The 13,878-nt window shown below is 43.2% G+C and overlaps 1 protein-coding gene across 2 annotated transcripts in view; it reads left to right on the top strand.

The window, feature by feature from the left end:
- The first annotated feature begins 2,353 nt into the window (after positions 1-2,353).
- The window catches only part of mao (monoamine oxidase), a 32,255-nt gene continuing 20,730 nt past the window's right edge, over positions 2,354-13,878 (top strand). Inside the window, exons 1-3 of one of the 2 annotated variants that reach the window (XM_084084654.1) lie at positions 2,354-2,480; positions 13,322-13,416; positions 13,561-13,698. In XM_084084654.1, coding sequence (XP_083940780.1) covers positions 2,426-2,480; positions 13,322-13,416; positions 13,561-13,698 — 288 coding nt within the window. In that variant the 5' untranslated portion in view covers positions 2,354-2,425. The remainder of the gene's footprint in view (positions 2,481-13,321; positions 13,417-13,560; positions 13,699-13,878) is intronic. The other variant, XM_084084655.1, reaches the window with a different exon arrangement.

The following is a 13,878-nucleotide window of genomic DNA, read 5'->3' as shown; positions in this document are numbered from 1 at the left end:
TGGCCTGGACTCTATTTGGGCATGCCTGACATGGAACTCCATATAGTCCTATGGGCATAAAAGGGACACAGACAGACAGATGCAGAAATATCCATATATGGGCATAAAAGAGGCACAGACAAACAGACGGGTACTCTGACAACGGGTATTGCATAACTGGTTGGAGGCTGCATTTCCAACTTTAATCGTTCTCGACTTGCATCGTTCCCAAGTAGGCCGGTGCCTAGTATCATGAATGCAACATTTCATACCCAAGTTGGATTTGCATGTTATGGGGCTTCTAGCGTACCTCCAAAACCGCTTCCACTTCAAACACGACCAGTTGCACCGTCTGTTGTACAAACTCTATTTCCCCTGCAGCTTCCTCGTGTCCAGACAGCTGCATCCCACAACTGACACAGCCCTGGGTTGGTAACCTGTCCGGGTGGGGATTTGCGCTCTCAGAAGCGCGCTTTTCTAATTGGACCCTGAGCTGGGTGTGGCAGGAACACCATAGACATATAAAGGTAGACGCCTCCTCTGGCTCTGAAGCGCCTGTATGACGGGCACGCTTCCGGTTCCGGGGGGGCAGCTGGAAATTTCCGTGTGCGTCACAGAAGGGGCGTTCAGTAGGCCAATCAGAGGCAGGTGGGGGCGGGACAACTAGATTCTGACAAGTCCTGGAAAAGACGCGCTGTGATTGGCCAGTAGTCAACATGTTGTGATTGGCCAGTGCCCGTGCCCCCCGGAAATATGGCGGCCACCATACGAAACAGGTCGCTCCAATGAACTGCAGAGGCCAATGAGGTATCTAGGTTTCTATATCTATGAGGAACACACCTGTTGTGCATCAAACTAATCAATGCACACACAGGATAAGGGCATGGTCATACAATTGACTTGAGCACAGTAAGAACGGGCCACACATGCGTGACAGATGCATCCTGTTCACTTCCATTCTATGCGAGTGAAGGAGTGTAGCTTCTGGTTGCAGCGCGTTGACATGTCATGTGCCGTCCCGTGGAGTTAAACAATGTTGAAGTTGAAGTCAACGCAGCAGTGTGACATATGCCTTGACCTGTGTTGACTACTCCCCTCAGTCCAGCATGTGTGACCGTACCCTAAATCAGCCATCGCCATAGTATACAGTCACACCCAGAGCCTCTGCCATGACAGATTGTTTCATCTGTTTGTTTGCATCTTATTTGGGCGTGACAACTACTATCGATATTACTACCCAAGGCATGGCAAGCATGGTGAATGTATGTTTCTGGTGCAGTACAGACATAAAGAGATCTTTGAAGGAAAACCTGCAATCATCCTTCCCCTGCTATTGAGACTGTTACATAGACCAATCACTGTGAACTACACAGTTCAGCTGACACAACATTGACACTGTTACACCAATCATTCAATCACAGCTCAGCAACATAAATGTCTTTTAGGCAGAGGCTTAATAAAGGGACAGAATCGGACAGATCGCTGACACAAAATGGTGTGGAAGTGGCTGTAAGAATATACTTGACAGCAGGTAGTGAAGTAGAACAAAACCGAGAAAGGAGAGACAGAAAACTAGGTGCAGTCCAATCAATGGAATTTAAGCCTATAGATTTATTGATCCCACAAGGGAAATGTTGTTGTCACGGCAGTACTGTTGTATGAAACACAGGACAGAAAGCCCCCACAGAAAAAAGAGATACAATACAACTAAAATAATAATAATTATTATTATTATCATACGAGGAGTAAACAGGTTAAGTAACATATGGGATTAGGAATAAAGTACTAAAAACCAAAGGAGATTTAGGGTTCCTGCTTGGCTCTCCACACTTGGACCACCTGGGATTCGCATGTTATGAGCTTATTTAATATAAATGTGTAGTAATATACTACAGTAGTATAGATGTACAGTAAATGTAAATAGGTTTATGAATGTATACGTGTGTACATAAACAATCAGATCAGCCAGATTATTGTATATGGTAGCTATCCACACAGGTCTGTCTGTGTGTGTGTGTGTGTGTGTGTGTGTGTGTGTGTGTGTGTGTGTGTGTGTGTGTGTGTGTGTGTGCGTGCGTGCTTGCGCGCACGTGCGTGTGTTGCATAAATAGCCTACGGACATTAAAGCTACTGTGAGTAAATTAATTGTACAAATAAAATGATAACCAGTCAAGTCACTCACATATGCCCTGACATGACACTCGCTCTGATGTACGTTGTACCACACCTGTGTGTACAGGTATATTATGTGAAATATGCTGTCAATCACCAGCGGTTGCCTGACAGCCAACTAACCAATCACACTCCGCTCGTCCTTTCCGCCTATGGGATATATTGTCTATCTTTTGGTACCAGATGAGACCCTGTGCGTTGCGTTGCGTTCAGCGGCAAGTGAAGCTAGGCGAGCGGACAGGACAGCAGCCAGGGAAGACCCGAGAGCAACACCATGACAGACCTCAACAACACGTACGACGTGATAGTGGTCGGGGGAGGAATATCAGGTAGGTACATTTGCAAAACACCCATATATATATTTATTTTAATATGTTAGTGCCAAAGGGCTATTCTCCCAGAAGCCAATACAAAAAAACTTAAATTAGGGGTGCAGTGCCGTTGCCAAAGCATTTAAATGCTTCACACAGGGCTGAGGCAAATTATTGAAGTGAATATTGCTATTGTGAGGATTTATAGTGGCCTGTCAGTGCTGCTGCTACAGTGAGCACTAGCAGCTGATGCTCTTTATATAAGGTGACAACTGTTGCCCGGTGTGCACGATATTTGTAACATTGTTGCTCGCAAATGATACACATACGCTCTGTATCATTTGCGCGCCACAATGTTACTATCAGACAGACTTCTGCATGAAATGGAAGAGGTTTATTATTGTTATGTCCCATGAGACTAAATAAGTATTTTACTTAACGAAGGAGGTTACGCCTGCCTTCCCCACGCTGTGTTTGCGTTGCACGTCCCTTCCGTGAAACCATATCTCACGAGAAGCCTGTAAGTCACGAGTGTCAGTCAGTGTAACTAACATCTGACTTCTGTCAGGCGATAATTTTATTTGTCGCACCTGTAGGTGACTGACTGATGTTGACCTTTTACAAAAAAAAACTATTATGTCATAATATATATAATTATATATCCTTCCTCAAACTTGTAATGCTAGACAATAAGATCTGGCCTATTATGAGAGGTGGTGGCCAGTTCCTAATGAGTGAACATTGTGGAACAGGTCAAATATTTTTGCACTGTTTCTCTCAATATATAGATGTATATAGATATATAAATATGATGGCTGCAATGTCTTCCAATTTGTTGCAAAATAGTGGGTGCATTCGTTTTTCATTTATTGCTTAGTGTTTACCTATCATACCTATCATATTTCCTTCAATCACATAAATAGACTGCACAGAAAAATAGACAGACACATTTAACATGACCATTTGACTGCTACCTCCTGGTTGCTATGGAATGGCATATGGCATCAAGGTGAAAGCATAGACTTAAAGGGATAGTTCACCCAAAAAAAAAACGTTTTCTATCGATTAGTCACTCCATGGATGGAGACTTGAATTCATGGATATTGTTTTGGTTTTGTCGCATTCCTAAGCCAATAAATTGATGACCAGCAGACCGGTAGGCAGCAGTTCCGGTATCAAAGGAGACTCTTTGTGTCTCCTACCGGCAGTGTTGCTATGCTCATTTGGGAAGTGGTTGCACTGTATTTTAATGACGTGACGTGCATGTCGCTTAACACCTACAGTACAGGCCACACAATGGACAATTGATATGCATATAGGCTAATTCCTATGTTAATGTACCTGGTGTGAGTCGGGAGCCTTTGTAAACTTTGATGAAGTGTGAATTTAAAGTAGTTTTAAATCTATGCGTGTGCCTGTGGGTCCCCCTTGTCAAATAAGTGGTTGCAACCCCGTCCACTGAGCATTGCACCCCTGCCTACCGGAACAGCTGCCGGTCATCAAATTATTGGTTAGGAATGCGACACAAACAAAAAAATATCCATGATTTCAAGTCTCCATGGGGTGACTAATCGATAGGAAAAAAAGTCATTTTGGGGCTGAACTATCCCTTTAATGTTGGTTAAAACGCTTCCTGGGCCGAGGGAAGTACAGCATTCCTGGAAAGGGAGAAGTAAACAGACTGAGCACTGAGAACATATATCTGACCTCTGTACCCAGGAAGACTGTTTATATCTCACAGCGCGTCCCTCGAAAGACCTCACATTCAAGTAATCTCAGTTAGTCTTGCGTTGCAAGACGATCGGAGATCTCTGTCTACTCTATACTGAGCCTAATGGTTCTGCAATCTTTTTTTTATACTCTGTAACTGTTTCCATCTAGTTTTAACAACACAAGCTGGGAGATTGTCCTCAGTCTCTAGTTGAGCGAAGCGTTTAGAGACTGACTTGTGAGTCTCATAGAGTACTGACTTATATGACTATTGTAAAGAACAAAGTGTACATTTTGGAAAGAACACATGATTATACATATCAAATATAAGAGGAGAATATGCAAATCCCTTGGCAAGTGATGGGGTACATGAACTACATGAACTAATCCACTGAACTATTTTTGGCAACCAAAGACCAAAGACGAATGCAAAGATTACGGTGAAGTTGCACTCTGGTGAGAAAGAAAAGTCACTGTATGCATAGTACAGCCTTTTCTTTACCTTGACCCTGTAATATTACAGTTTCCACATAGACAAGTTGGCTACCAGTATGACGCTTTTTATACATGAAGGGATGGGCGTTCAGGTGAAAGGTGTGTAGAATGAATGTAGGTGCCTTTCAGGGTTGACTGCTATTCTTTCACCTTATGTGATGCCTGACAGCGGTTGAACTCCTGGGACGCAGCCCTAAGACAAGACACTTCCATTGACCCTCTGGTTGTCTGCCTGTCACACAGTCAGTAAAATAGGTCAGTGCCAGCTTGAATTTCAGTCAGATGGCCAAACACATGATGTTACCCAATAAATGATAATTCTATATATAATGTCCTGAAAACACGCATCACCCCCTGCCTTGTCCCCGCCCCGTCCCACACCGTCCTATGTCCTGCCATGAGTGTCACATTAGGACGTTGTAATTACACCATTTGACCAAACAGGTGCCCTTTACTGGGTGACGATGAGGTCCACATATTACATTTACTGTCGTCCAATCAAATGACAGATGAGAAACGTTGGCAGGGATGAGGGGGGTCTATCTCTCCCTTCCTTTCTCTGTTACTCTGTTATTCTCTCTCTCTCTCTCTCTCTCTCTCTCTCTCTCTCTCTCTCTCTCTCTCTCTCTCTCTCTCTCTCTCTCGCTCGCTCTCTCTCTCTGTCCCTCTCTCTCTTTTCTGCAGAGAGATGTTGCTCTATTCTTGTTTGCTAATGCAATTGTCAACTCAGCCAGTCACCAGCCAGTAGGGCTGCCATGGCCTTAAGGGCGAGCCACCACTTTCCCAGAACACTAAACACTTCTGACAGCCCGTTACCAAACACCGGCAGGGAAGAAGGAGGGATGCTGAAGGAGGAGGGGGTAGTAGAGGAAAAAGGGAGAAGAGTGCAAAACAAGATATAATAAGAAGTGGAACGGCAGTGGAGTGGAGGAGAAACCCTATCTTCCTGTTCTGTCTCAATAACTGTGACGGTGGAAACTCTTCAGAGAAATGGTGTATGTGTTGGGGAGCTGAGAATGGAGAAGTGAGAAGTGAGGGAGGGAAATAAGTGGTTGGAGTGATATTGAATGGTGAGTCAGCAGAGGCTGTGGAAAGAGAAGGGAAGAGATAGTAATAACAAACACAAGTAGGGAGGTTACACTTCCATCACTTGACTTGTGGGAAGGTCTCCCCCCCCCCCCCCCCCACACACACACACACACACACACACACACACACACACACACACACACACACACACACACACACACACACACACACACACACACACACACACACACACACACACACACACACACACACACACACACACACACACACACACACACACACACACACACACACACACACACACACACACACACACACACAATTGTTTGTGATACATTTCCCCCCCTTGCCTTGGTGCCGAGTTAAACGGCAAAACACAGAAGTTGAATTTAATAAGGAAGGCTCGCAACTCTTGTTGAATGCTCCGTACAAATTAGATTTAAACATAACCAGGTTTGATCCCTCTTGGATCTTCGTCAGGTTTTTTTTGCCTCATGAAGATGTGAGAGGGATCGGTACGTGGTTATGTTTAAATCAAATTTGCATGGAGTATTCAGCAAGAGTTGCGAGCCCTCCTTTCTGCACTCAGAAACACACTTTTACTGGTGGAAAAGCATTCTACATGGCAAAATCCCGAGTGTTAATTTAACTCTGAGTTAACTCAAAGTTAAATGAACACCCAGAATTTTACAGCGTACAGATGTTTGCGATTGTGCAACATAGTTCACATCAATCCACCGTAGCAGCAGGAGATGATTGAGGGTAGTTGGCTGCACTCAACTGGGCCACGGGTCTATAAACGCAGCTGGATTCCTCTTCTCCAAAGACCTTTACCCAGTTGAAATCTGTATTAAAGTTAAATGACTATGTAATTGCAACATGCTCAATAGAAACTGCAGGTCGGCACGGCTGAATGCATTTTCCAACACGTCGACTTTGCCAAATACCCATTTGTGTTTCCGCTAGCAGAGGGAAAGTGAGGCCAGATTTTTGGACCAGCACCGTGTTGCCCACTTTTGTGTACTCAAGCATGTTTGTAGAGGGGGGAAAAACAGTAATAGATTACATGCACTGGGTAATATAACATTTGGAAATGGTTTAAGCATTTATACTTTGTTGTACGATGGTGTCCCATGGCAAAAAAAATAGCTGATCCACAAGCTCACAATGTGTCATGATGTGATGCGTTGTGAGCTTGTAGATCTATTTTCTGAAATCCTTGAAAATGTTCGCCTATTATTATGACTTGCCCAAAACAAAGACGCCAGGTTGAAAGTGGTTAACTTTGTGGTTTCTGCTGTGTGTGTAGATTGCGGTCGTCTGGGCTAATGCTTCTCCGGGTGTGTTTATGTGCATACCTGTGTGTCACCGCCGTAGTGCCAGTGTCGTGTACGTTCCTGTTCTTCAAAGCACTAGTATTTAGAAGCCTGGAAAGAAGTCAGGGAGCGCTGACACGCACGCACAAACGCACGCACACCTTTACTATGTTGTGGGTACATCAAAAACACATTTTCATTTAAAATGCAATTGTTACCGAGCATGCATCCAACCTAACTCTGTAGCTTTAACCTAGAAAAAAAAACTAACCTGACAATGTCCTCATAAGGTCAATATGTCTGGTTTAATATTCAAACGGGACCATTGCTCCAAACAAGACAGTACACACACGCTTTCAGTCATTGAGTTGAACTATTAATGCTCCAACATTTGACCTGTAAACGCCTGTGAGCCCATTGAGTCTTGTGTACACACTCTCACCTCTCTGCCTCAAGAGAAGGTGAACTCAGCCTCATTGGGGATTTTCTGGCAGCCAGCCTAATTACCACCAGCCAGGCAGTGACCCTGAAATAGAGCTTTCTCTGTCCAGCTGTTTAAACAAGAACAACTACCAGCTTAATGCCATAATATACTCATTAGATGTGTTTGTTTGAGTTTTCTGAATGCATGCATACGTGTCTATGTCTAGATGCCAATGACTGTGTTTGTGTCTTTGTGCATGTTAAATGGAGCTGTGGGAAATGTCAGATTGTATTCAGCTTTCACAATACTCATAATGCTAATATTGGTTTGCTTGAAAGGCACAGGTAGCTGGTAGATATGTGCACAACTTGCATCATAAAAGGCTTCATTGCTGTCCATGTGGGATGTGTTTTGATTTGAAACAGGTGTTAGGTGATAACCGTTGGCTCTGTTTATCTCTGCTCCCTGCCAGCTAGCCTGTCCATCAAAGGTACTTTGTCTGTACACTCATTTAAACATAGATCCTGTGTGCTCCACATTGTAATGTTGGCATGTCCCAGATGTTGGTGCGTACGCAGTCTGCACACAACTATTATATTTGGTTTGATTTAATTTTATTTGATCATGGAGGAGCAGAGAAATTTTGCATCGATCCAGTATGATGCCAAGTCAATAAAACAGCATATTCATTTTTACAAAACTATTTCCTCAAGATCCTGGAAATTACACCCTGAGAAAGCTGTTTTACTCTCCCTCTCCTTGTCTCTCTCATTGTCTCCCTGTATTTTTCTTACGCTGAATTGCAAGCCATGTAATTGTTTTTCAGCTGCGCTGTTTCGTTTGTTGCCTCTAAGCAGCCAATCAGTGTCTCCATCCTGACAACATGAGGCTGGGTAAATGTGATTGCAGTGGCGCTTGTAAATGTCTCACCCTCTGGATCAATAAGCAGCCTTTTAGGGCCCTGATTCTTTTCAATTGTCTGATGTTTCTTGTGTCCCTGTCATGTGTGTGTCCTGCAAGGGGAAGAACTCTTCTCATACACCGAGACCCTAATGCTTGTCCCTTCCCTCTTTTCTTGGTTATGTCTTGTGTTTTTCCTATATATGTGCACTCACTGCACATGCGTTTTTGTGAGGTATGGGTTAGGCATAGTTTTGTTATCATGCACCATGTTTGAACATAAGGATGCTCATAAGTAGGGATGTCCGATATTATCGGCTGATATTAACATAACAATGTAACATGTGAGCTTACCATAATCACAGTAACCCTTAATCATATTCCATCATATTCAAGCGCTTTTGCAGAGAAATGAGACAGACCAGTCACTTTCAAATTAGCTAGCACTGAAGAAGGCAGGTGTGTGTGTCTGTGTCCAGCTGACGCTCGTTGACGCTCGTTAATGTTATAGGCATCAAAGCAATTATGCTTCTGCACTGTCAAATAGGCCAACATCTAATAATCTAAGATTAGTGGGACTCATTCATATGACCATCAGTGAGCCCCGGGACTCACTTTATTGAAAACCTAACAACATCACTGTATTATATTAGATTTATTATATATTATATTGATATTATAGCTATTTTATTTTATTAGATATGTGATGTTGTTACCTGACAATTAGTTGACTTTTGGTGAAAAAGCCGCATATATCGGTATCGGTTGATATCGGTATCGGAAATTAGGAGTTGGACAATATCGGTATATCGGTTATCGGTACAAAAGTCAATATCGAACATCCCTAAAGTGTACATGGTACCAGAGCAACCTAGGCTGAAGGTCAATGATCGATTTTGTAATTGTATCATCTGATTTGAGGCCCCATGTTTTGGACGCTCGGGTGGAGAGAGGGGCTGAACTGTCAAATGATCACCTTCTGGTGGTGAGTTGAGTTAGATGGCAGGGGAAATGTAAATGTGTGAATGTCAAAAGATTATTTTGTCTCAAAAGTGCTGGTGTAGCAGGCGTGATTTGTGGGTGTTGTTTGAACGACTAGCCAAGAGTGACGGCATTCCCCACATGCTGATCGACACAGCTAAAGATGCAAGTCACATCTCACCTGGCTGCTGAGTTGGGTACCTGTTGTTAAGTATGAACAATAAGGCATTCAAGGGTAAAAGAGACACAGGAGTGAAACCAGTGAGAGACAGATTGGAAAAATGGATGATGTAAGTCAGAGATTGAAGAACAGGGAATGATGGTTGACAGTGGGGAGACAGGTAGTAGATGGCTTGTATCACAACACTTAGATAGGTCAGTGTTAAAAAAAATCTCCTATGTCTACACTTACTGTTGGGAGAGAGAGAGAGTTACAACACTCCCATATTCATATAATGTTATTATTCAATAATGTATTGCCAAAACCAATTTACAGTTGATTTGGAATTAGTCTTGGTGTGTTCAGACATTATAAAAAGAACAAGAATAATGCAGTAACAATAGTTTCAAACATTGAATCCTTTTTAGAACATTGAACATTTAAAAACAATTTTCATTCTCTGCACTGTATTTAATCTTTTCTTGATACACTGCCATTTGTTATATAATGCGTCCAATACAATACATGCACAGGGGGAAAATATTCCGGTTGTAAACTGCTTTATTTATTGGTTAGACTCTCTCTCATAGGCGTTAGACAATTGCCATAGCTGTAAAATGAAATTGTGTTTCTTTTTGAGGATATTGAAAATAGGTGGGGAATTCCAGATCAATAATAATTAATGTTTGTGGTCTGAGATTAACTGCGGTAATGCCAAATGTCACTATAGGCACAGGCTCTAGTAGAGATTATCTGCCTTTTCACACTGAAGAAATTTAAATCTGAAAACAAAGAGCACATGCTGTGTCTTGAGTCCTGATGCACACAAACATACGTACACGTATATCTGGCACACATACTCACAAATGCACACGCACAGTTGGTCTCAGACTCCCTGCCAAGTGACTGCATCTTAGCAATTACTGTTGTCAGGGAAACAACATCACTGTTGTGATTGTCCTCCCTATCTGTATTTTCTAGTAATGAACACAAAACACCAAAAGGCACAGGATGTCAGGATTGTGTGCGCGTGTGTGTGTGTGTGTGTGTGTGTGCGTGCGTGCGTGCGTGCGTGCGTGCGTGCGTGCGTGCGTGCGTGCGTGCGTATGCGCGTGTGTGCGCATGTGCGTGTGTGTGTGTGAAGAAGATGCAGACGGGGCAATCTGTTTTCTTTTCTCCTATTTTCAAATATCTCAGAGAAACAACACAATTGAATTAGGTCAACCACAGCCCCAAGGTGCTGCGTTGGAGAGAAGCAGCGATGGGGACCGTGGGGGTGCTTTTGGGGGGTATCAGGAGAGAAATAAAGGAGAAAGAGAAGAACAGCTGGGATGGTGAGAACAAGTGATTTCAAGGAATTTGGATGGATGGTTGTTGTAAATGGGCGGTGGAAAAGGACATGGAGAAGGAGTGAGTGAGGAGAGAGGAGGATGAACATCCGCATTTGTCCAGAATAGGTCTTTGACCATGCACAGTTGCAACAAGAGGATGGTTGACCTTTTCCTCATACTGTGGTAATGCCTTCAGGGGAGGAACAGTATCAATCTCAACTGAGATCTACACAGCACACTTCGTCTTAGTCTCAACCCACACAAACAGGTATTCCAGATGGCCATCAAATGAAACAAGGATTTTAAGTCCACGGAAAGGATTAATTTAATTATTATAAATAAGCTGTTTGTTGCATAAAATAATGTATTGGTGTTTACCAATTACCAATATCTGTAGAAACTACTGAGGCCAAACTGAGGGGGCCTGCTGTGGTACAGATGATATACTGTAAATCCTACAGATTTTTCTTTCCCCCAGTGTTCTTTCTTTAGTTTCTTTCTTGAAGGAACTGTCTGTACATTTAACAGGTACTGGTAATGTTTCTGTCAGTGATGATCCGTTTTTCTTCCGATATTCTAACATTAAATATGACAAATGTAGTTACCACGGGCACAGTCCAATACTTTCATATTACTCTCTGAACTTTAGCTCCAATCCACTTTGTTTATGAGCCTCCCTTGATAAAAATAAATAGATAATAATAATTAACACTCGCATGCCCCAGCCAAACTGTCTCTGTGATTTATCTTCTTTGAGTCAGTGTAGACTGAGCTGAACTGAATAGCAATTCCCTCTGCCAGTTCACCTCAGCTCAACTTTGGAACTGAAACAGTCTCTGCATGCTGATTTTACCCGATGTTTGACTTAGGCATGTACCTCATACTTCCCCTCATCTTGTGATAGGGACGAAATGGAGGCAAACAACAAAGGAAGGCCTCTGCATCCTTTGAACTGGCAATTGCTTCAAATTCACCCTTTGTCATATTAAATTATGTTTGCTTTAAGCAAAATGATACCTCTATATAATCAGTGTCTTTGATCAAAGCTACATCCCAGTGTGCAGTCACTTTGTTTGTTTGTTCCAAGGTGAGTGCTGTCGGGCATAAACAGGAGATGGAGACAGTTGAAAGCAGGCTTTTGTGTCGGACGACAGAGAGTCTGACCTTTGAGTTGCGCACAACTAATAGCATCAATTTAGTGAGGGAGAAGATGTGCGGGGGCCTCCTGACCAGGACCTAATGCTTTCTCCAGAACCTGGTGGGGTGGGTGTGTTTGTACATGAGGGGACGGCTAAAGTTGGGTAATACATGACAATGTGAGCTTAAACTAATATCAATCCTGCCAGACTTCATCTGCAAGGGGAGAAAATGGGTGGTGGTGGGGGACAGGGGTACCAGCGGGGAAGCAGAATGCGAAAACATTTGTACAGATGTGAGCTCCTGTTGAGAGAGAGAGTAGCTCCAAGTGTGGAGGAGAATACTGTGCCTTTCTTTTCTTTGGCTTCTCTCTCTCTCTCACCCTCACTATTTTTTGCCATCTGTGCCATCTTTCCTACAAATGACCGCTGTGTTCTGTTTGTGTTTCAAATTGTTCCACGGTTGGTCTTTGGAGACAAATTTATTATAAACAACATGGTGTGCGTGCTGTAAGCAGTATACTGATACGTAAACAGCCCTCCCTCTGTCTCATTTTGGCACACTGAAGGGGGCTCTTGAATGACTTCTGGACTGACAAAAAACAGAACCACTCTTACGATGCTAATCTCGTGTGTGTGTGTGTGTGTGTGTGTGTGTGTGTGTGTGTGTGTGTGTGTGTGTGTGTGCGTGTGCGCGTGTGCGTGTGCGTGCACGTGCGTATGCGCGTGTGTAGTGCAGGTGCGGGTCGGGTTGCACACACAGTGGTGTGTGTTTGTGTAGCGTCTTATTGAATTAAAGTTAAGAAGGGATTGCCTGAAGTCAGTGTGTGGACAATATGTCAGACCACCAGTCTTTCAGTCAGTCAGTGAAGATGTGAAAGCCCTGGCCTAGACTTTGCATTGCTCTCTCTCTCCTCACATGATAAGCAGGTCAGCTGGTCTGCTTGTGTGCCTCTCGTGCCTGAGAGTACTGCAGTCTACACTGCATACTCCCTCCCATTCATTTCATCTCATCTCTCCCACACATTACTTCAATCTTCCCCAATCTTGTTAGCCAGTAGTTTAGTATTATTTTGGCCATGTTACACTTCTATTCTATCACAAGCTCAGCACCACCAGGCTAACACAAAGGACATAGCCTAAAATAAGCACACAATGAAAGAAAACGTCTCCATCTTTTGTCTTTTAATCCCCCATTTTCCTTTGCTCAGCCGGGAGCCCTGAAGACAAATCAAGGCAAGGTCACAGAAAGAAAGATAGAGGGAAATAAAGAAAAAAAGAAAGAAAGAATATATAACAATATACAGTATGTGACAAATATACTGTTGTAATTCGCATCTGATTCTCTGTCTGCAGGTTTGAGTGCAGCCAAGCTGTTGAAGGCCAAAGGGCTGAATCCTGTAGTTCTGGAGGCTAGGGATCGGGTTGGTGGACGGACCTTCACTGTAAAGGTAACAGCCAGCAGCCATTGTATTCATAAAGCAGTTGCTGTGTTCCTTTGTCCAGAACTCTACACTATTATTTTCCAGCTTTCTATAAGACACACATTTTTATGTTGTATTTTTGTTTTCTGTCCTGGCTATGTTTTGATGCAGAATAAACAGACAAAGTGGGTCGATCTGGGCGGGGCCTATATCGGGCCCACACAGAACCGCATCCTCCGATTGGCCAAAGAGTATGGCGTCCAGACCTACAAGGTCAATGAGCAGGAGAACCTTCTGCATTACGTTAATGTGAGTACGTCGTTTTGGATGATATGCAACATTTGACCATCTCCTTTGTCGGTTGCACATGACATAACAGGGCAACCTCCTTGTGATTTTTAAAGTGATTTTGCCTTTCCCAAAGCCAATACCAATGAATAATGACTCATATGTCAGACCTTGACAGATCCCTGAGCCTTGGGCGTTGCG

Source organism: Gymnoscopelus microlampas, assembly GCF_963454915.1.
Source record: "Gymnoscopelus microlampas genome assembly, chromosome: 17".
NCBI lineage: Eukaryota > Metazoa > Chordata > Actinopteri > Myctophiformes > Myctophidae > Gymnoscopelus > Gymnoscopelus microlampas.
This window is presented reverse-complemented; position numbering and strand designations above follow the sequence as displayed.